This window comes from Delphinus delphis, chromosome 4 (genome assembly GCF_949987515.2).
Source record: "Delphinus delphis chromosome 4, mDelDel1.2, whole genome shotgun sequence".
NCBI lineage: Eukaryota > Metazoa > Chordata > Mammalia > Artiodactyla > Delphinidae > Delphinus > Delphinus delphis.
In genome coordinates this window covers 111,482,693-111,505,973 of record NC_082686.1, presented here as the reverse complement: position 1 = coordinate 111,505,973, position 23,281 = coordinate 111,482,693, and the positions used below count along the sequence as shown (strand labels likewise).

At 39.8% G+C, this 23,281-nt stretch overlaps 1 protein-coding gene and 1 pseudogene across 2 annotated transcripts in view; both read left to right on the top strand.

Moving 5' to 3' along the window:
- Positions 1 to 16,701, top strand: part of RYK (receptor like tyrosine kinase) — a 100,145-nt gene extending 83,444 nt beyond the window's left edge. For both annotated transcript variants that reach the window (XM_060011294.1, XM_060011293.1), the window contains exons 14-15: positions 14,886 to 15,022; positions 16,407 to 16,701. In XM_060011294.1, coding sequence (XP_059867277.1) covers positions 14,886 to 15,022; positions 16,407 to 16,518 — 249 coding nt within the window. In that variant the 3' untranslated portion in view covers positions 16,519 to 16,701. The remainder of the gene's footprint in view (positions 1 to 14,885; positions 15,023 to 16,406) is intronic.
- Positions 16,702 to 22,133: 5,432 nt separating this feature from the next.
- LOC132424250 (tropomyosin alpha-3 chain pseudogene) lies at positions 22,134 to 22,888 on the top strand (annotated as a pseudogene).
- The last annotated feature ends 393 nt before the right edge of the window (positions 22,889 to 23,281 follow it).

The window sequence follows — 23,281 nt, the reverse complement described above, 5'->3', positions numbered from 1 at the left end:
TCAAGGAGTAGATAATCTGAATAGCCATATAAAAATTGAATTTTTGTGTTTTCTTGGCCTTGCTGCGTGGCTTGTGGGATCTTAGTTCCCCAACCAGGGATTAAAGCCAGGCCCTCAGCAGTGAGAGTGTGGAGTCCTAACCACTGGACTGCCAGGTAATTCCCCCAAAATTTAATATTTAGTTAAAAACCTGCCCCAAAAGAAAATTTTAGGCCTAGATTAAACTCTAGGGCACTGCCGAATGCCTTCAAACATTTAAGGAAGAAATAATAAAAATTCTATACAGTTTCAGAAAGTTGAGGAGAGAATACTTTCTAACTCATTCTGTGAAGTCAACATTACCTTGAAACTGATCTACAGATCATTATCACTCATGATCACAGACGCAAAAATTAAACAGAAGTTTAGAACCCATGAATATATTTAAAAATAATATTATGACCACATAGGCTTTATCCCAAGAATACAAGCTTTTTCAGTCATTTGAAAAGTCAAGCAGTGCAGTTTACTGTATTACATATTAAAAAATAAAAACCATATGATCATCTCAGTAGATGCAGAAAAAGTATTAGAAAAAAATCCAAAATTCATTTCTAGTAAAAATTCCTAGCAGTCTGATGAAGGGCATCTACAAAAACAAAAACAAAACCCTATAGCTGTTATCATACTTAATGCTAAAAGGCTGAATTCTTTTTACCTAATAACAGTAACAAGACAAGGGCACCCACTCTCATCAGTATTGTTCTCAAGGTTCTAGCCAGTGCACTAAGGCAAGAAAAGGAAATAAAAGGTAAGAAAATATTGCATAGGAAAAAGTAACTCTTTATTTGTGGGCAACTTGATCGTCTATGAAGAAAATCCAATGTGATATACAAAATAGCTACTAGAACTAATAAATGAGTTTAGAAAGATTACAGGATATAAGATCAATGTACAAAAGTAAGTTGTATTTCTACATACTAATAAAAATCAGAAATTAAAAGTTTTTTAAAAACATAAAAGCATCATAAAATATGAAATTCTTAGGAATAAATATGACAAAAATTGTGAAAGACCTATATGATGAAAACGCTATGAAACACTGTTGAGAGAAATTAAAGTCCTACATAAGTGGAGTGGTGTACCTTGTTTGTTGGCCAGAAAACTCAATATTGAGATGTTAGTTCTCTCCAAGTTGACCTATAGATTCAACACATTTCCGAAGAAAATCTTTGCAGGCTTTTAATTTTTATTTTTTTGTAGAAGTTGACAGATTGATAAAATTGATATGGAAAGGCAAAGAACCATAGCCAAAACAGCTTTGAAAAAAGAAAGTTATGGGTCTGATTTCAAATTACAGTAATCAAGATAGTTGTGGTATTGGGATTAAGGTAGATAGGTAGATCAGTGGAACAGAATAGAGTATGTAAAATTTGACCCACATATGTATGGACAACTAATTTGCAACAAAAGTGCAAAGGCAAGTCAATGGAGAAAGGATTCTCTTTTAAACAAATGGTCCTGGAGCAACTAGATATCCAGCTACAAAACAAATGAACTTCAATTTATACCTTGCTCCATGTACAAAAATTAACTCAAAATAAGTCACAGACCTAAGTGCATGACCTAAAACTATAAAACTTCTGGAAGACAATAATAGAAGAAAATCTTTGGAGCTTTGCCATAAGCAAAGATTTCTTAGACAAGACACCAACTCAAGATCTGTAAAAGAACAAATTAGACTTTATCAAAATTTGAAGCTTGTACTTTTTGAAATAGTGTTAAGAGAATGAGAAGACAAGTCACACTCAGAGGATATATTTGCAAGTCATATATCTGGTAAAGGACATATTTGCAGAATATATAAAGAACTCTAAAAATTCAGTACAGGTATTCCCCACTTTTCAAAAGTTTGCTTTATGCCACTTCGCTTTTACGAAAGACGTATGTTAGTACCTGTTTTCACAAACCAAGAGAAATCGAAAGAAGGTTTTTGGTTTTACAAAAAAAAAAGGTGAAAAGCAAAAACAGCATTCAAGTGTTTGTTTTGTAGCAGCCATTATAGAGGCATCTTGCACCCCAGGCAGTGAGAGTGGCCCCACCAAGCTCCTTCCCCAGACACTACACTCAGCATCTCAGTATCAAGCCACCATGGCTTTGAACTGTGCTTGTGAGCATCTGTGATTTATCTCGATTTATATTGTGCATGTGTTAGTAAGATGTGTTCTAAAGTAATTGCTGCCTCACTTTATGGCATTTCTGTTTACAAAAGGTTTCATAGGAATGCTCTACTTTCAGATAGCAGGGTAAATAAAAAAGCTGTAATAAAAAAGCAACCCAATATAAAAATGGGCAAAATATTTCAACAGACACTTCACCAGTGAAGATATATAAATGGAAAATAAGCACATGAAAATATGATTAACATCATTAATCATTAGGAAAACGCAAACTAAAACCACAACAAAATACCATTCCCCACCCATTACTATGGCTAAAATTGAAGACTGAAGTCTTTGCAAGGATATGGAAGAACGGTAGCTCTCTTATACCGCTGATGGTAATGTAATATGGTACATACACTTCGGAAAACAGTTTTGCAGTTTCTTTCTTTCTTTTTTTTTTTAAGTATGAGATATTTTATCCTTAATAAATTTTTTTTAATTTATTTATTTTTGGCTGCGTTGGGTCTTAGTTGTGGCACACAGGATCTTCATTGTGGCCCATGGGCTTCTCTCTAGTTGTGGCACGAGGGCTCTTCACTGCAGCACGTGGGCTCTGAAGTTGTGGTGTGTGGGCTGTCTAGTTGAGGCCTGTGGGCTCAGCAGTTGGGGCATGTGGGCTTATTTCCCCCATGGCCTGTGTTCCCTGACCAGGAATCGAACCTGCATCCCCTGCATTGGAAAGCAGATTCCTAACCACTGGACCACCAGGGACAATTCCCAGTGTGGCAGTTTCTTAAAACGTTAAACATGTACATACCATATCCAGTCATTTTGCTCCTAGGTAAATGAAAGCATATGTCCTTACCAATACTTGGGCATAGATGTTCATAGCAGCCTTATTTTTAGTAGCTAAACCTGGAAATAATTCAATGTCCATCAACAGGTAAGTGGGTAAACTGCTGTATTCATACAGTGAACTACTGTTCAGCAGTGAAAAGGGATGAACTGTCAATATATCATGGATGAATCTCAGAATCGTTATTCTGAGTGAAAGAAGCTAGACAAAATGTACAGTTTTAATAATTCCATTTATGTGAAATTCTAGAAAATGCAAACTAATGTTAGTGGCAGAGAGCAGATTAATGGTTATTTGGAGATAGTGGGGACTGGGAGGAAGGGATTAGAGCTGTAAGAATCTTTGGGAAGTGATGGATATGTGATATGTTCATTATCTTGATTGTGGCAGTTGTTTCAGAGGTGTGTACATATGTGAGAATATATCAAATTGAACAGTTTATTGTATGTTGGCCATACTACAATAAAAATACATAAAAACTGTCTTCTGTCTTTGCTGTCTGACCACCACCGCTAACACATCTAAGACTAGTTCCTAAGTTTGCAGGATCTTAGGACCCAGCTAGGACTCTTAAAAATATTGAGTTCCAGGCCTCAGAATTACTAGGATGGGGCTAAGGAATCTGTAATTTTAACAAACACTCCAGGTGATTTTTCTTATTACTCAAGCTTGGAAAGCACTTGTCCCACATTAAGTTAATTCCACTTTGGTCATCTGAACCTATTTCCATATATGAGAAAGGGATGTTAGGTTTCCAGTGTTAACAGAAAGGCCTAGCCATAAAACACTTGATTATGCTTTTGCTATGGTCAGATGAGATCATTTAGAATTGAACAAAATTTTTTTTCATCATATGTAATATATTGAGGTCAGCCTGAAGTAACAGAATGGAAATCTCTGAATAGTCCCAACATTAGTGAATATTACATCAAAGAGTAAAAAAGAATTATTATATACTTTTTTTTTCTCTTTCCCTTTTTTTATTTCTTTTTTTTAACATCTTTATTGAGGTATAATTGCTTTACAATAGTGTGTTAGTTTCTGCTTTATAACAAAGTGAATCAGTTATACATATACATATGTTCCCATATGTCTTCCCTCTTGCGTCTCCCTCCCTCCCACCTTCCCTATCCCACCCCTCCAGGCTGTCACAAAGCACCGAGCCAATATCCCTGTGCCATGCGGCTGCTTCCCACTGGCTGTCTACCTTACTACGTTTGTTAGTGTGTATATGTCCATGACTCTCTCTCGCCCTGTCACAGCTCACCCTTCCCCCTCCCCATAACCTCAAGTCCGTTCTCCAGTAGGTCTGCGTCTTTATTCCTGTCTTACCCCTAGGTTCTTCATGACATTTTCTTTCCTTAAATTCCATATATACGTGTTAGCATACGGTATTTGTCTTTTTCTTTCTGACTTACTTCACTCTGTATGACAGACTCTAGGTCTATCCACCTCATTACAAATAGCTCAATTTCATTTCTTTTTATGGCTGAGTAATATTCCATTGTATATATGTACCACATCTTCTTTATCCATTCATCCGATGATGGGCACTTAGGTTGTTTCCATCTCCGGGCTATTGTAAATAGAGCTGCAATGAACATTTTGGTACGTGACTCTTTTTGAATTTTGGTTTTCTCAGGGTATATGCCCAGTAGTGGGATTGCTGGGTCATATGGTAGTTCTATTTGTAGTTTTTTAAGGAACCTCCATACTGTTCTCCATAGTGGCTGAACCAATTCACATTCCCACCAGCAGTGCAAGAGTGTTCCCTTTTCTCCACACCCTCTCCAACATTTATTGTTTCTAGATTTTTTGATCATGGCCATTCTGACTGGTGTGAGATGATATCTCATTGTAGTTTTGATTTGCATTTCTCTAATGATTAATGATGTTGAGCATTCTTTCATGTGTTTGTTGGCAGTCTGTATATCTTCTTTGGAGAAATGTCTATTTAGGTCTTCTGCCCATTTTTGGATTGGGTTGTTTGTTTTTTTGTTATTGAGCTGCATGAGCTGCTTGTAAATTTTGGAGATTTAATCCTTTGTCGGTTGCTTCATTTGCAAATATTTTCTCCCATTCTGAGGGTTGTCTTTTGGTCTTGTTTATGGTACCTTTGCTGTGCAAAAGCTTTGAAGTTTCATTAGGTCCCATTTGTTTATTTTTGTTTTTATTTCCATTACTCTAGGAGGTGGGTCAGAAAGGATCTTTCTGTGATTTATGTCATAGAGTGTTCTGCCTATGTTTTCCTCTAAGAGTTTGATAGTTTCTGGCCTTACATTTAGGTCTTTAATCCATTTTGAGCTTATTTTTGTGTATGGTGTTAGGGAGTGATCTAATCTCATACTTTTACATGTACCTGTCCAGTTTTCCCAGCACCACTTATTGAAGAGGCTGTCCTTTCTCCACTGTACATTCCTGCCACCTTTATCAAAGATAAGGTGTCCATATGTGCGTGGGTTTATCTCTGGGCTTTGTATCCTGTTCCATTGATCTATCTTTCTGTTTTTGTGTCAGTACCATACTGTCTTGATTACTGTAGCTTTGTAGTATAGTCTGAAGTCAGGGAGCCTGATTCCTCCAGCTCCTTTTTTCGTTCTCAAGATTGCTTTGGCTATTCGGGGTCTTTTGTGTTTCCATACAAATTGCGAAATTTTTTGTTATAGTTCTGTGAAAAATGCCAGTGGTAGTTTGATAGGGATTGCATTGAATCTATAGATTGCTTTGGGTAGTAGAGTCATTTTCACAATGTTGATTCTTCCTATCCAAGAACATGGTATATCTCTCCATCTATTTGTATCATCTTTAATTTATTTCATCAGTGTCTTATAATTTTCTGCATACAGGTCTTTTGTCTCCTTAGGTAGGTTTATTCCTAGATATTTTATTCTTTTGGTTGCAGTGGTAAATGGGAGTGTTTTCTTGATTTCACTTTCAGATTTTTCATCATTAGTATATAGGAATGCCAGAGATTTCTGTGCATTAATTTTGTATCCTGCTACTTTACCAAATTCATTGATCAGCTCTAGTAGTTTTCTGGTAGCATCTTTAGGATTCTCTATGTATAGTATCATGTCATCTGCAAACAGTGACAGCTTTACTTCTTCTTTTCCAATTTGGATTCCTTTTATTTCCTTTTCTTCTCTGATTGCTGTGGCTAAAACTTCCAAAACTATGTTGAATAAGAGTGGTGAGAGTGGGCAACCTTGTCTTGTTCCTGATCTTAGTGGAAATGCTTTCAGTTTTTCACCATTGAGGATGATGTTTGCTGTGGGCTTGTCCTATATGGCCTTTATTATGTTGAGGAAAGTTCCCTCTATGCCTACTTTCTGCAGGGTTTTTATCATAAATGGGTGTTGAATTTTGTCAAAAGCTTTCTCTGCATCTATTGAGATGATCATATGGTTTTTCTCCTTCAATTTGTTAATATGGTTTATCACATTGATAGATTTGCGTATATTGAAGAATCCTTGCATTCCTGGAGTAAACCCCACTTGATCATGGTGTATGATCCTTTTAATGTGTTCTTGGATTCTGTTTGCTAGTATTTTGTTGAGGATTTTTGCATCTATGTTCATCAGTGATATTGGCCTGTAGTTTTCTTTCTTTGTGCCATCCTTGTCTGGTTTTGGTATCAAGGTGATGGTGGCCTCGTAGAAGGAATTTGGGAGTGTTCCTCCCTCTGCTATATTTTGGAAGAGTTTGAGAAGGATAGGTGTTAGCTCTTCTCTAAATGTTTGATAGAATTCGCCTGTGAAGCCATCTGGTCCTGGGCTTTTGTTTGTTGGAAGATTTTTAATCACAGTTTCAATTTCAGTGCTTGTGATTGGTCTGTTCATATTTTCTATTTCTTCCTGCTTCAGTCTTGGCAGGTTGTGCATTTCTAAGAATTTGTCCGTTTCTTCCAGATTGTCCATTTTATTGGCATAGAGTTGCTTGTAGTAATCTCTCATGATCTTTTGTATTTCTGCAGTGTCAGTTGTTACTTCTCCTTTTTCATTTCTAATTCTGTTGATTTGAGTCTTCTCTCTTTTTTTCTTGATGAGTCTGGCTAGTGGTTTATCTATTTTGTTTATCTTCTCAAAGAACCAGCTTTTAGTTTTATTGATCTTTGCTATTGTTTCCTTCATTTCTTTTTCATTTATTTCTGATCTGATTTTTATGATTTCTTTCCTTCTGCTAACTTTGGGGTTTTTTGTTCTTCTTTCTCTAATTGCTTTAGGTGCAAGGTTAGCTTGTTTATTCGAGATGTTTCCTGCTTCTTAAGGTGGGCTTGTATTGCTATAAACTTCCCCCTTAGAACTGCTTTTGCTGCATCCCATAGGTTTTGGGTCATTGTGTCTCCATTGTCATTTGTTTCTAGGTATTTTTTTATTTCCTCTTTGATTTCTTCAGTGATCACTTCATTATTAAGTAGTGTATTGTTTAGCTTCCATGTATTTGTATTTTTTACAGATCTTTTCCTGTAATTGATATCTAGTCTCATGGTGTTGTGGTCAGAAAAGATACTTGATACAATTTCAATTTTCTTAAATTTACCAAGGCTTGATATGTGACCCAAGATATGATCTATCCTGGAGAATGTTCCATGAACACTTGAGAAAAATGTGTATTCTGTTGTTTTTGGATGGAGTGTCCTATAAATATCAATTAAGTCCATCTTTTTTAATGTATCATTTAAAGCTTGTGTTTCCTTATTTATTTTCATTTTGGATGATCTGTCCATGGGTGAAAGTGGGGTGTTTAAGTCCCCTACTATGAATGTGTTATTGTCGATTTCCCCTTTTATGGCTGTTAGTATTTGCCTTATGTATTGAGGTGCTCCTAGGTTGGGTGCATAAATATTTACAGTTGTTATATCTTCTTCTTGGATCGATCCCTTGATCATTATGTAGTGTCCTTCTTTGTCTCTTTTAATAGTCCTTATTTTAAAGTCTATTTTGTCTGATACGAGAATTGCTACTCCAGCTTTCTTTTGGTTTCCATTTGCATGGAATATCTTTTTCCATCCCCTTACTTTCAGTCTGTATATGTCTCTAGGTCTGAAGTGGGTCTCTTGTAGACAGCATATATAAGGGTCTTGTTTTTGTATCCATTCAGCCAATCTGTGTCTTTTGGTGGGAGCATTTAGTCCATTTGCATTTAAGGTAATTATCGATATGTATGTTCCTATTCCCATTTTCTAAATTGTTTTGGGTTCGTTATTATAGGTCTTTTCCTTCTCTCGTGTTTCTTGTCTAGAGAAGTTCCTTTAGCATTTGTTGTAAAGCTGGTTTGGTGGTGCTGAACTCTCTCAGCTTTTGCTTGTCTGTAAAGGTTTTAACTTCTCCATCAAATCTGAATGAGATCCTTGCTGGGTAGAGTAGTCTTGGCTGCAGGTTTTTCTCCTTCATGACTTTCACTATGTCCTGTCACTCCCTTCTGGATTGTAGGGTTTCTGCTGAGAGATCAGCTGTTAACCTTATGGGGATTCCCTTGTGTGTTATTCATTGTTTTTCCCTTGCTGCTTTTAATATGCTTTCTTTGTATTTAATTTTTGACAGTTTGATTAATATGTGTCTTGGTGTATTTCTCCTTGTATTTATCTTGTATGGGACTCTCTGTGCTTCCTGGACTTGATTAACTATTTCCTTTCCCATATTAGGGAAGTTTTCAACTATAATCTCTTCAAATATTTTCTCAGTCCCTTTCTTTTTCTCTTCTTCTTCTGGAACCCCTATAATTCGAATGTTGGTGCGTTTAATGTTGTCCCAGAGGTCTCTGAGACTGTCCTCAGTTCTTTTCATTCTTTTTTCTTTATTCTGCTTTGCAGTAGTTATTTCCACTATTTTATCTTCCAGATCACTTATCCGTTCTTCTGCCTCAGTTATTCTGCTATTGATCCCATCTAGAGTACTTTTAATTTCATTTATTGTGTTGTTCATTGTTGCTTGTTTCATCTTTATTTCTTCTAGGTCCTTGTTAACTGTTTCTTGCATTTTGTCCATTCTATTTCCAAGATTTCGGATCATCCTTACTATCATTATTCTGAATTCTTTTTCAGGTAGACTGCCTATTTCCTCTTCATTTGTTAGGTCTGGTACATTTTTATCTTGCTCCTTTATCTGCTGTGTGTTTTTCTGTCTTCTCATTTTGCTTATCTTACTGTGTTTGGGGTCTCCTTTTTGCAGACTGCAGGTTCGTAGTTCCTGCTGTTTTTGATGTCTGTCTCCAGTGGCTAAGGTTGGTTCAGTGTGTTGTGTAGGCTTCCTGGTGTAGGGGACTAGTGCCTGTGTTGTGGTGGATGAGGCTGGATCGTGTCTCTGTAGTGGGCAGGTTCACGTCTGGTGGTGTGTTTTGGGGTGTCTGTGGCCTTATTATGATTTTAGGCAGCCTCTCTGCTAATGGGTGGGGTTGTGTTCCTGTTTTGCTAGTTGTTTGGCATAGGTTGTCCAGCACTGTGGCTTGCTGGTCGTTGAGTGAAGCTGGGTGCTGGTGTTAAGATGGAGATCTGTGGGAGATTTTCACCGTTTGATATTATGTGGAGCTGGGAGGTCTCTTGTTGACCAGTGTCCTGAAGTTGGCTCTCCTACCTCAGAGGCAGAGCCCTGACTCCTGGCTGGAGCACCAAGAGACTTTCATCCACATGGCTTTCTGTAGCTTGGACTTTTCCTGGGCTAAATCCAAGGTACTAGCGGGGCTATGTTCCTTTCTGGAGATTCTAGGGGAGAGACCTTTTAGGGTTGGTGGAGTTCTCACCTCACATCACTCTGATCTATATACTTTTTAAAAAATAAATAAATTTTTCATTCATTTATTTTTGGCTGCGTTGAGTCTTTCATTGCCATGCACGGGCTTTCTGTAGTTGTGGCGAGTGGGGGACTACTCTTGGTTGTGGTGTGCGGGCTTCTCATTGTGGTGGCTTCTCTTGCTGCAGAGCAGGGGGGCTCTAGGTGCACAGGCTCAGTAGTTGTGGCATGCAGGCTCTAGAGCACAGGCTCAGTAGTTGTACACAGGCTTAGCTGCTCCGCAGCATGTGGGATCTTCCCAGACCAGGGATCGAACCCGTGTCCCCTGCATTGGCAGGTGGATTCTTAACCACTGCACCACCAGGGTAGTCCCGAGTATTATATACTTTTTGACAAGTCACATCTGTATATGTTGTTAGTGAAGAAAAAATTTTGTATCCTATATATTAAGAAGCTGTAAAATAACACAAGTTGGGAGAAGAGAAATAAGATGAATAGAAGAACACTGTTATTCTCTACATGTTCTTTAAATGGATGTAGCAAGAGCCTTTTATAAAAGTTTTATAAAACTCTGGAAAAAACAGGCTGACCTTCTCATTGCCCTCTTTTCAAAGACGTCAAACAAGAGGAAATTATAGAATAAGTCTGTCTAAATTTTAAATGGTTCAGTTATCAGAAGACTTTAGAGAGCAAGTTTTCCACAAATTATCCTTGTGCTGTTTGGTCTTGATTTTTTTTAGAGGGTTGGTGAGCCAACATGTAATTAATCACTTTTTTTGGTTGTTGGCTTGTAAGGAAATGAAACTGGAACTTTCCCTTTGGGTTTATTGTTCTTTTTTTGGTGTTTCTTAGTGCTGCAGTATGTAACATAAGAAACTTAGATGGGTGCTTAGTGGTAATGTGGATACAACAATGTGAAAGAAGTATTTTTTTTAAGTCATCTTATATATTTTGTACTGTTATGGTCCCTGTGTACACTCCAGGTCTCAGATACCACCAGCATTACTATGAAAGTCTTACAGTCAGAAGTTGTTAGAACATCCCTTGTCAGTGGATGGGGTTACTCATCAAGTGGCAGTATCCACGTCTTACCAGTTCTTATTGTTTCTTCCTCCAAAATCTAGTTTGGATTGATTATTCCTTCCCCGAAGCTGCTACCGCAATCAGTGAATAGGAACAGACCCATCTTATCTTGTAAATAAAGGGTAGGAACACCCTTCCAACTAGCTTCACTTCTTTGGGCTCTGTTCCATCTGTGTAGTGAACTACCTTCCCTGTGGCAATTGGACACTATTTTATTTATTTATTTTTAAAAATTTTTAATTTAATTAATTTATTTTTTTGGTGCTTTATAAATAAATAAAGATTTTATTTATTCTTCGTTGCTGCACGCGGGCTTTCTCTAGTTGCGGCCAGCGGGGCTACTCTTTATTGAGGTGCGCAGCCTCCTCATTGCAGTGTCTGCTCTTGTTGTGGAGAATGGGCTCTAGGCAGGCGGGCTTCAGTAGTTGTGGCTCGCAGGCTCTAGAGCGCAGGCTCAGTAGTTGTGGCGCACAGGCTTAGTTGCTCTGCGTCACGTGGGATCTTCCTGGACCAGGGCTCGAACCCGTGTCCCCTGCATTGGCAGGCGGATTCTTAACCTCTGCACCACCAGGGAAGCCCTGAACACTATTTTAAAAATTAAGCGTTACAATGACTAATTACTGTCATTATTAAAAGTTCATATAAAGTTTAAAGACAAACACCTGTATGTCAGCAGGCACCTTCCTTTAACTTTTATTAATTTGAAATCGTTTTTCCATTTTTAAGCAGAACAGAAGATTCCCCTTAAACCTATGAAGATTTTAAAAATATACATCCGTCTGCATCTGAGCCCTGTCTCTTCCCTCCTCCCAAAGCACAGACCTCAAGGATGGCCGTTGTTCTACCTTAATGGTAACAATTAATAAAAAAGATATTAAGTTCCAAAAAGCTAAACGCTTTGGTTTTGGTATTTAGGATAATGCTGGCCTAAAAATGAGTCGAGAAGTGTTCCATCCTCCCCTGTTTTCTGAAAGAGTTTGTGTAGGATTGTACTGTGGTTTGAATTGTGTTCCCCCAAAAGATAGGTTGAAGTTCTAACCCCTAGACCTCAGAATGTGACCTTTGGAAACAGGGTCATTAGAGATATAATGTTAAGATGAAGTCATAATTAAGGTAGACCGTAATCCAGTATGACTGATATCATTATAAGAAGAGACACTGGCATGCAAGGGGAGAATGTTGTGTGAAAACAGAGGCAGAGATTGAAGTACTACAGCTGCAAACCAAGGAACACCAAGGATTGCTGGCAAAGCACCAGAAGGTAGGATTAGGCAAGGAAGGATTCTCCCCTGTGGGTTTCAGAGTGAGTGTAGCCCTGCCAACACCCTGATTTTGGACTTCTAGCCTCCAGAGCTGTGAGGCAAATTCTGTTGTTTAAACAGTCACCTAGTTTGTGGTACTTTGTTATGGCAGCCCTAGGAAACTAACATTGTATTAGGAAACTAATACTGTATTTTTTTCTTTCAAGTTTGATAGAATTCATCCAGTGAAATTGGATGCAGAGTTTTCTTTGTGGGAAGATTTTAAATTTTGAATTCAATTTCTCTAAGAAATATTGGGCTGTATAGATTTTCTGTTTGTTCTTGTATCTATTTTGGTAACATAAATATCAAGGAATTTGTTCATTTCATCTAAGTTATTGAATTTATTGGCATAAAGTTGAGTTGCTTATAATATTTTTTGATGTCTGTAGGATCTGTAATTATGTTTCCTCTTTTCTTCCTCGTATTGGTTATTTGTGTCTTTTTATTTTCTTTCATCAGTCTGGCTTAGGGTTTCTCAACTGGGGGCAGTTTTGCACCCTCCCTCCTGGGGGTGTGGGGCATTTGGCAATATCTGGAGACATTTTCAGTTATTACAACTTGGGGCATCCAGTGGGTGGAGGCCAGGGATGCTGCTGAACTAAACATCCTGCCATGCACAAGACAGCCTCTCACAACAGAGACTCATCCAGTCCACAGTGTCACTAGTGCTGAAGTTGGGAAACCTGTTCTAGGGCTTACAGTGTACACCTTCTACTTTCGAATATTATGCCACTTCATGTTTAATATAAGCAGCTTCCAATACAGTATTTCCACTCATCCCCTTCCATCCTTTATGCTATTATGGGCATACATTTTACTTCCATTTATATTATAAACCCCACAGTGCATGGGATTTTGCTTTAAACAGTCTATTAAGGAAATTTTTTTTTAATTAATTAATTTATATTTTATTTTTGGCTGTGTTGGGTCTTTGTTTCTGTGTGAGGGCTTTCTCCAGTTGCGGTGAGCGGGGGCCACTCTTCATCGCGGTGCGCGGGCCTCTCACTATCGTGGCCTCTCTTGTTGCGGAGCACAGGCTCCGGACGCGCAGGCTCAGTACTTGTGGCTCACGGGCCTAGTTGTTCCGCGGCATGTGGGATCTTCCCACACCAGGGCTCGAACCCGCATCCCCTGCATTGGCAGGCAGATTCTCAACCACTGCGCCACCAGGGAAGCCCTAAGGAAATTTTTAAATGAGGAAAAAATACTTAGTTGTTGTTCATATATTTTTAGCACTCTTCATTTTTTGTATAGATCCAAATTCCCATTGGTGTTTTTTCTTTCCACATGAAGAACTGCTCTAACGTGTCTTGAAGTGTATGTCTGCCAGTGACATAGTCTCTCAGCTTTTGTTTGAAAAACTGTATTTTGTCTTCATTTTTCAAGTACATTTTGGCTTAGTATAGAATTCTCCATTGACAGTTTTAAAAAATATTCTAAGATATCATTCCACTGTTTCCTTATTTGCCTAGATTATAATAAGAAATAAAACTATTGTTTACAAATATAAGGCTTTAAAAAATCTGTATACTTTAGAATAGTATTTCATTATTATTGAACAAAATAACTTAAAATTTGATGCACTGTGCTTAGATTTTATAAACAGACCTGTTGTGTTTTTTTCCTCTTTTTCCCTTTCCTTTTTCCCCCCCTTCACTTATAAAAAGTGTTTTTTGGGGCAGGTTATTTCTCTGTTTCCTCATCTGTAAAATTGGGCTACCAGTGATTCTCATAGGTTCGTTGTGAAAGTTAAAAGAGAAAAAGAAAGAAAAATGAAAACCAAATGTCTACAACTTGAAGGTATTCATAAACATGATAGCATGGTACACAGGTATCTTCCTCCTCATCCACCTTCAGCTCTCCTGACCTCAAGGCCCACGCGTGGCAGCAGATCAGTGGGAGCCCCCAGTCTGAGTCTTGTCCTGCCTCATGGCAGCAGCTTTGTGGAGACATACTCCTGCCGTCCACACACTGTCCAGAAGCCACAGGCAAACTGAGGAGCCCTGGCTGGACCATGACTGAGCACTGTTGCCACTGCTTATGATTTCTGCTCCTACCAATAGTTTACATGTTGATTTTAAATAAATCTCATGTTTTACCCAAGCAAGGTTGGAAGATATTCTTCCAGTATACTTTCATCTGTTAATTTAAATTATCTGAACATAGTAAAAATCCATGACATTATATTTTACATGATTTGCATTTTCCACTTTTCAGCTCTGCTGACCAGCTATGGTATTTAACACATTTACATATTAGGAAAATTTTAGACATAATTAACAGTTTTGGGTGGTGGGGCTTGTAATCAACAGTAAAAATAATTCTTTCCCATGGCTCTAATTACCTTAGAATATATAATAATGATATTCACATTAAAGAATGCATTCATTAAAATGTTCCTTTCTGTCCAACAAGAGAATCTAACTGGGTATGGTAGACTTCTTTTTATAAATAACATTTTGCTTTCATTAAGAGTTAATAGATCTGCTGGGACTTCCCTGGTGGTCCAGTGGTTAGGACTCCACACTTCCAATGCAGGGGGTGCAGGTTCGATCCCTGGTCAGGGAACTAAGATCCCACATGCCACGCCTAAGATCCCACATGCCACACACACAAAAAAAGTTGATCAATCTGCTATTTTTGGTCCCTACCTGGCCACAGGCAGCAGCACTCTGACAGCTGTTTTAAATATCCCCTCCTCGCCACAGGCAGCAGCACTCTGACAGCTGTTTTAAATATCCCCTCACGGTGTTGCCGTTCTTCTTCTCAGTGGGCCTTTGGAGTGACGCTGTGGGAGCTCATGACTCTGGGCCAAACACCCTATGTGGACATCGACCCGTTTGAGATGGCCGCGTACCTGAAAGACGGTTACCGAATAGCCCAGCCGATCAACTGTCCTGATGAACTGTAAGTTTTTTCTGAGCTTGAAGACATGGATTTCACTCCATTTACGACGTTTGGATAAAAGAAAAAGAACAGGTGTCCATACTTGTACAGAGACTTCCCTTTTGAGAATAATGCCTCTTTGGACTTGAATTATACTCCTGTAGAGAAACTACAAAGTCAGCCAGACTCATTCATTCTTTTTAAAGCATTTGACATTAGGACTTTTTGCATCTCATATTTGTAGTGATTAATCTAATCCAAGAGACTTATGTACATAGTGAGAAAACACTGAACACTGTCAGTTTTCCTGTGTAGAGTGAGGACCTGCACAGGAGCCTTAAGCCTTTCTTAAGGATGAGCCTTAAGGACATCCTTAGTTATAAAGAGCCTTTCTCATTGCTGTTGTGCCTTGCCAGCTGGTGTGAACTGATATACGTATAAGGAAGATGTTCTGGTCTGGTGAGTGGGATAGTTCCTGTTTCCTGCTTTTATCACATAGCTAGTCTTCCCATATAATGGGATCGGAGTGGGCAGGAGGCTGTTCAGGGGTGATTGAGTCTCAGTTCCAGTATCCCCTGAAGGTTTTTTTTTTTTTTTTTTTTTGCAGTATGCGGGCCTCTCACTGTTGTGGCCTCTCCCGTTGCGGAGCACAGGCTCCGGACGCGCAGGCTCAGCGGCCATGGCTCACGGGCCCAGCCGCTCCGCGGCATGTGGGATCTTCCCGGACCGGGGCACAAACCCGTGTCCCCTGCATTGGCAGGCGGACTCTCAACCACTGCGCCACCAGGGAAGCCCCCCTGAAGGTTTTTATACTGTGGCAAGGTGGCAGCTTTTGCACAGATTTTACTGTAGATCCAGAATTCTTACAGTTTAGTTAAAGGTTCCTCTTCTTCCAAGTTCTTTCTTTCAGAACTCAAATACAGTTGACCCTTGAACAATGTGGGTTCACTTACGTGTGGATTTTTTTCAGTGATAAATACTACAGTACTACATGGTCCATGGTTGGTTGAATATGCAGATGAGGGGGAACTGGGGATACGGAGGGCTAAACTATAAGTTATGCACAGATTTTTATGCAGAGAGTCGGCACCCCTCACCCCTGTGTTGCTTAAGAGTCAACTGTACAGGATAACACAGGTTATTATTTTGACTATGTTTTAGGTAGTTATATACAATCTCTATTTGCTGATATATTTTGACATGTTGCAGAATTGAAATCCACAGATATCATCCAGATAATTCATTTTAGCTCTGCCAACAGATAGTAATATTGATTGATTTTTTTAATATATCGTCCTCTCCACGCCCACATTTAGATAGACAACATAACTGGTATCATATTGACCAAAAGGTTAGGAGTACTATATCATCACTAGCCAAATTTTCTGGTCTTGTCACTCTGCAGATTTGCTGTGATGGCTTGTTGCTGGGCCTTAGATCCGGAGGAGAGGCCCAAGTTCCAGCAGCTGGTCCAGTGTCTCACAGAGTTCCATGCAGCCCTGGGGGCCTACGTCTGACTCCTCTCACAGTCCGCCAGCGTCAGGAGGAAGGAGCCTGCCAGGGCTCACTTGCAGCCGGTCACGGATGCCGCATACGCCACGCAACGCCGCAGAAGCACATTTGTCTTCCAGAGCACCGTGCCTTAGGAATGCTTTAGAATCGGAACTATCTAAGGCAGACTTAATGATGTCAAATATTTTCTAGATATCACTTTCATTAGGTTGAACTGAAAATGTTTTTGTAAATTTTTTGGCCAAAAATTTTTTTAAACATAGTTAACTTTGGACTAGGGGTACATTCTTACAAAATAAATAAACAGTTTTTAAAATTGTTTAAACACAGGTATTTGGAATAGCTACCTTAGTGCAACTGCTTTTTATTTTTTTTACTTCATCAAGGTAATGTAGGTGATTCACCTTTAAAGTTTTTTGTTTGTTTGTTTTAATATTTATCACTAGTCTTGGGAATGGTTTGTCTTCAAGATGCAGTACTTTTTCTTAGGAAAAGAAAAACAGAAAAAGATGTCGGTTTGCCTTGTACAGGAAAAGGCAATATTGGAGGAGGAACACTGAAAGAAAAGCTAGAGGGGAAAAAAAGAGAAAAATACTTATTAGAAACTGCCCTTCCATGGAGAATTGTTCTTTATTTTTTTAATGAAAAGGAGTTCTCCTTTCTTATTTTGGGGGAAGTAGGAGCTGAGTTCATTGAAACATCTTAATTTTGGCAGAACCTAGCATTTCTGTGAGCCAGAAGTGGGTTTGGGACAGGTCAGTAGTGAACAGTGGCGATCTTATTTATTTTTACTCTCTGGAAAAGGAGATAACACAATTCCAGAAAGTGAAATCTTGTTTCTAAGGTTAGGAATTCCTTTTATTGCACCTAGAATAGTGCCATGCACAGAATGGGTGCTTGAGTTGTTTTGAGTAAAAAAATGTAAACAGGTAGATTTTGTACCTGTCTTCAAGGCTGGCTTAAGTATAAAATGGTTTTTTAAAAACACCTGAGAAATTAAAGGATTTGTTTTATATTATGACAGTATTGAAAATATTGTTCATAATGAATGATTGGTTGTGTCTGGTAAGTCTTTGAACACACAACAGCTAGATAGCCCTGTTTCATTTCATGGGTGTCTCACTCAGACTCCCAAGCCCTAACACGAGTGCAGCTGACTCTGCTCAGCCTCCAGGTTCTAATAAAAAGTTGAGATTATTATTACAAGGAAGTATTACAGCACTGAAACTTTTCTCCAGAGCCGTTAAATTCAGGGTATGTATATATTTATACTTGGCTAGAGTTGGCCTAAGGCAGAGTTGAATGGACCTCTTAAATAGCTAGGCATGCATGTGCCTGCCTCTGCTCCCATTCTCACAGGTACATAGGAGAGAATGCGTAGCAGTTGGAGGCTTTTGCTGTTCTTAAAGGAGCTTTATGAATCAGCAGCACATCTGGGAAAATAGCTCACATGATACGTGCTCTGTCACAAGCAGGCCAAGAGCGTGATCTTTCTGTATGCCATTTATTAACACTGGTTCTTTGGTTTTATGAAATACTCAGCCCCCTAAGGGGCCAGCTTTTTCAAAGCTCTTTGAACTTTGTAAGTTAGAGAAGTTTTGGTTGACAACCTGCAATCTTAGAAGGCATTCAGTCAACAAATATTTATTTATAGCGTTTATTATGTATTATTATGCACATGAAGTGAGTGGTTCCGCTCTAGCATCCCTTCCAACATTCAGTGCATTTTTTTAATATGTTCAGGTTAGTGCATTTTTTATATATCACAGTTCTGTGCACAAGATCGGTTCAAAGAAAAAAGTGCTGTCATTGACTTCTGTCCCAAATTACCATGTAGTAAGAGGTGCTCTCAGTTTGCTTGGATGTGTGGTGCCTTTAACCATATCTCTGTTTGTAAGCTGTTTTATTTTATGTATGTATATTTGTTTTAGAGGTGGTTTAAGACTTTAAATAGATTTTTCTTGCAGAACTACTTGGAGTCACTGACTTCAGTGAAAAGAGCAGTTACGAGATTTCCATGGCTGGGCTTTTTCCAGTGGTTTGTGAATATTACTGAATAGATTTTGTAGAAAATGTAATTTTTATAGTAAAGAAGCAAATTAGCAAAGCACTGATGTGGTATAAGCTGGCCCTAGTGACCAAGAGCTCTATTATATTCTCTCCTTTCTCGTAACACCCCCATTGTAAGAAAATTTTATTTATAGAAGTAAGGAGGATTGGGTTATTCATTCATTATGTATTTATTGAGCGCCAACTGTATATCTGGCCTTCAAGGTATGCAGGGAACAAGACATGATGTTCCTCCCTTTCTAGGTCTCACATTCTGGTTAGAAGAAGCAGATAATGAACATAAGTAAGATTTTGGTAAGTGCTATAAAAAAAAAAGTACAGAGTGGTATCAGAGAATAACTTTACATGTCTTTAGTCAGGCTTCTCTGAGCAGGTGGCATTTGAGCTGAGATCTGAGTAACAAAAAGCCACCTATGAGAAAATCCAGGCAGAAGGGACATAATTGCAGAAGCATTAAAGCAGGAATGAGCTGGCCTCCAGTGTCAGCCCTTCCTGTTCATCCTCCAGCTGCTGCCACTGGAAGAAGAGAACAGAGGCCAATGTGGCTAGAATGTAGTTAGGGAAGAGCTCTGGGAGATGTAGGAACAGACATTGGAGCAGGGTTGGGGGTGGTTGTAAGCCATGGGACACATTTATATTCTAAGTACAGTGGGATTTCATTCAAGGAGTTTTAAAAATTTTTTTAATTTAATTTTATTTTTTAACATCTTTATTGGAGTATAATTGCTTTACAATGGTGTATTAGTTTCTTAGTTACAATGGTTAGTTTCTTAGTTACAATGGTGTGTTAGAATCAGTTATACATATACATATATCCCCATATCTCCTCCCTCTTGTGTCTCCCTCCCACCCTCCCTATCCCACCCCTCTAGGTGGACACAAAGCACCGAGCTGATCTCCTTGTGCTATGCGGCTGTCAAGGAGTTTTTAAATAAGGGAGTGACGTGATCTGATTTGCAGTTTACAGATTATGCCAACATTTTTGTGAAGATTAGACTGTAGGGAGGCAAGGGTGGAGGCAATGAGACTATAAGAAACTGTTGCATAGTTTAGGAGAGCAAAGATAGTGGTTTTGGACTAATTAGAGTAGTGCAGGAGATTGGGAGGGGCAGATTGGACCTGGATCCATTGGATGTTGGAGGGTGGGGTGGAGAAGGAAAGAGAGTGATCAGGAATAACTAGTTGGTTTGGAGCTTGAACATATAGTCTGGCTGTATGGCCAAACTATATACTGAGATGGAAAAAAAAAAACTAGGAGGAACAGGATTTTGCTTTAGCAGGGGGAATTAGTAATTTGTTGTAAGCCATGTTCGAGATGCCAATTGGTCATCTAAGTGGAGATTTTGAGTAGATAGATGAGAACCTGCAGCTCAGGGAGGAGGTCTCATTGAACATATAAATGTAGGAGTGTAACATACAGACCATATTTAAAGCCATGATATTGGATGAACTTGCTTCGGGAGCCAGTGTAGATGGAGAGGAGGTCTTGGGACGGGGTCCTGGTAACTCCAACTTTTAATGATCTAGTGAAGGAAGAATAAATAACAGAAAAAGAGAAGAAACCACTACAGTTGGAAAAAGCAACAACAAAAAAACAGGAAAAAAGGAAAGAAAGCATTTCAAAGTGGAAGAAGAAGCCTGTATGGGATTTGGCATTATGCAATTATTGACAGAAGCAGTAGGGATTGGAGCAAGTGGAAGTGTAAATACTAGGTGGGACAGTAGAGACCCTACTTGAAGTTTTGCTGTGAAGGGAAATGGAACAGAACTAGAGGAGATCAAAGAAGTATTGGGGTGGGGGGTTGTGGGGGCAGGCACGGGACATGTTTGTTTTCCAGGAAATGTTTCACTGGTGATGGGAATGAGCGAGCAGAGGGAGAAAAATCCCTTTGGGTGTGGAATACTCTTCGTTCTTGTCATTTGATCTGCAAGCATGAAAGCCTCTCCGCTCTAGCCACCAGCCTCTCGTTTTGGTAAAGGTTATGTTTTTATTGGGGGAAAATGCGAGGGTGAAGAGAGGTGGTACACAGAACTTTAAACGTTTCCATTATATGAAAACCTGCCTTTTTTGAGGTTGCTTCCTTAGGACCTGAGACCTGCCATGGTCTTGCTTACCATCATCATCTTTTGGCCTCTTGCCCTGAAACTGCTGGACTGGCCTTGGTCTGTATCCCACCCAACCAGCCTCTGCCAGTAATGCTTCCTAAAACTGAGCTGTCCCTGCTCAGAACCGTTCAGCCCCTTACCAGAGCCTGCAGAGTGGAGTTCAGAGCACCTAGGTGTACACAGCCTCCACTCATCTCTGCTGTGTCCCCTCCTGCTTCACCAGCTTACCACTTTCCTGCCTGAGCGTGGTGCTATTTCATGTGTCCTTTCCTATGCCTGTGCCACACTCTACTCCAGACTGCCCAGTGCCCAAGAGACTCCCCTGACACCTCACCCCGCTCCTCCAGGCTCTGCCATAGTTGCTTTTCAGCCTTGTTCCCTGGGTTTACATTCTGGCAAAGCTAAGATGGGGGCTTATTTTTACCACTTGGCTGTTTATATTTCTTGAGGATAGGAACTTGTGTTTCACTCAGGTTGAATCTCCACTGCCTACTTAGTGCTTGACATATTTTAGGGCTGAATATTTAGTGAATTGGTAAGTAAAAACACCTAAATTTGCACATGAGAGCAGTTAGGCTTTAAAAAAAATGGTAACTCTGTAAAACATCTCATTTAAAGTACTGTGTTCTATTATAATGTGGTATTTATATTCAAATTTAAAGAGTTTAAGTTTTATGTAATATAAACCAATAAAGCATGAAATAAAAGGAGACAGATTGGTAGGGAAGACCATATCCCACCCCATTGCTGGCTTAAGCAACCCCCAGCCCCACCCCCAGCCACCTTTTCATTGATACTTCATTTTCCCTTCTTTCTTTGGTCGCAGAAACAATTAGCCTGATTGCAAATTCTGTTTCATACTTCTATAAGGTCAACTTTATTTGGAGTTGTACATGAAATAATCATCTCAAATGAAGTAATTCATTGACTTGAGTGGAAGATTCTTTTCCAGGTGTTACTCTCCCATGCCCTGCACCCCCACCCATACGATAAAAAGGAGGTGATATAATTTATGGGGCTAGAAAAGAAAAACATAAACAGTTGCTTGTTAATAATTTTTGTTTCTACGTTCATTTATGCCCTTAATAGTTCAGAATAACATTGAACTTAATCCTCTGGGACACATGAACATCATGCATAAGTGTACTGAGAACATACATTTTATATATAAGTAAACTGAAACTCTGGGCCTTTGTTTTCTCTCTCAGAGTGCTGTTCTTTAAGGATTAAGGCTGACCAGGCCTAAAGGGTTTAATGGGAGATGTCTTCTAACCCTTCAAAGAACAGATGTTAGAAACGTATTTAAAAAAAAAAAATGGGGAATCGATTATAGTTTAAAGGATTCCTCTTTGAGCAAATAATAATATGCCATTGGCGGAGAAGCGACCGCAGCTCCGGGCAGAGGAGGCAGGAACCCGAAGGCGAGCAGGGGCCGGGCGGCACCATGGCTGGGATCACCACCACCGAGGTGGTGAAGCGCAAGACCCCGCTTCTGCAGCAAGCAGGCCAGGGACGCGGGGGAGAGGTCTGAGCGCCCCCTGCGGAAGTGTAGGAGAAAGGCGGCCCGGGAACAGGCTGAGGCGGCCTCCTTGAACCATAGGGTCCAGCTGGTTGAAGAGCTGGACTGCGCTCAAGAGCGCCTGGCCGCTGCCCTGAAAATGCTGGAGGAAGCCGAGAAAGCTGCTGATGACAGCGAGAGAGACATGAAGGTTACTGAAAACCGAGGCTTAAAAGAGGAAATAAAAATGGAGCTCCAGGAAATCCAACTCAAAGAAGCTAAGCACATTGCAGAAGAGTATGAAGAGGTGGCTCTTAGGTTGGTGATTATTGAGGGAGACTTGGAAGTCACAGAGGAGCGAGCTGAGCTGGCAGAGTCCGGTTGCTGAGAGACGGATGAGCAGGTCAGACTGATGGACCAGAAGCTGAAGTGTCTGAGTGCTGCTGAAGAAAAGTACTCTCAAAAAGAAGACATATGAGGAAGAGAGAAAGATTCTTACTGATAAACTCAAGGAGGCAGAGACCCGTGCTGAGTGTGCTGAGAGATCGGTAACCAAGCTGGAAAAGACGGTGATTTGGAAGATGAACTGATATGCACCAAAGAGGAGCACCTCTGTACACAAAGGATGCTGGACCAGACTCTGCTTGACCTGGATGAGATGTAGAGCGCCCTAGTCCCGCCCTGCGCTGCCCCTCCCTCTGACCCCGACCGCTGAGGCCAGCCTGCCTGAAGCTGACCTTTAAGCTGAGGGCTGAGCTTTAACTGGAAAGCTGCTTTCTCCTTTTGCCACGTCTCCCACCCCCACCCCTGTGTCCTTTTCGCCAAACTGTCTCTGCCTCTCCCCAGAGATTCCATTTGGGCTAGAGGCTGAGCACCTTTGGGAACAACGTTTAAGGGAACGGAGCACAATGCTAAGTGTCTTCAAAAGCATGCTGTGATGTATGCATTTTGTAATTATCTTTTTTGTTGTTGGTGTAGCAGCCATTTGTAAAACATTCCAGATACTTCCATAGTTCTGAAGCAGCAGTCTAATCCCTTTCTCACTTTTGGAAGGTAACTTTTCAGCTTAATACATATCGCCCTCTCCATAGAGG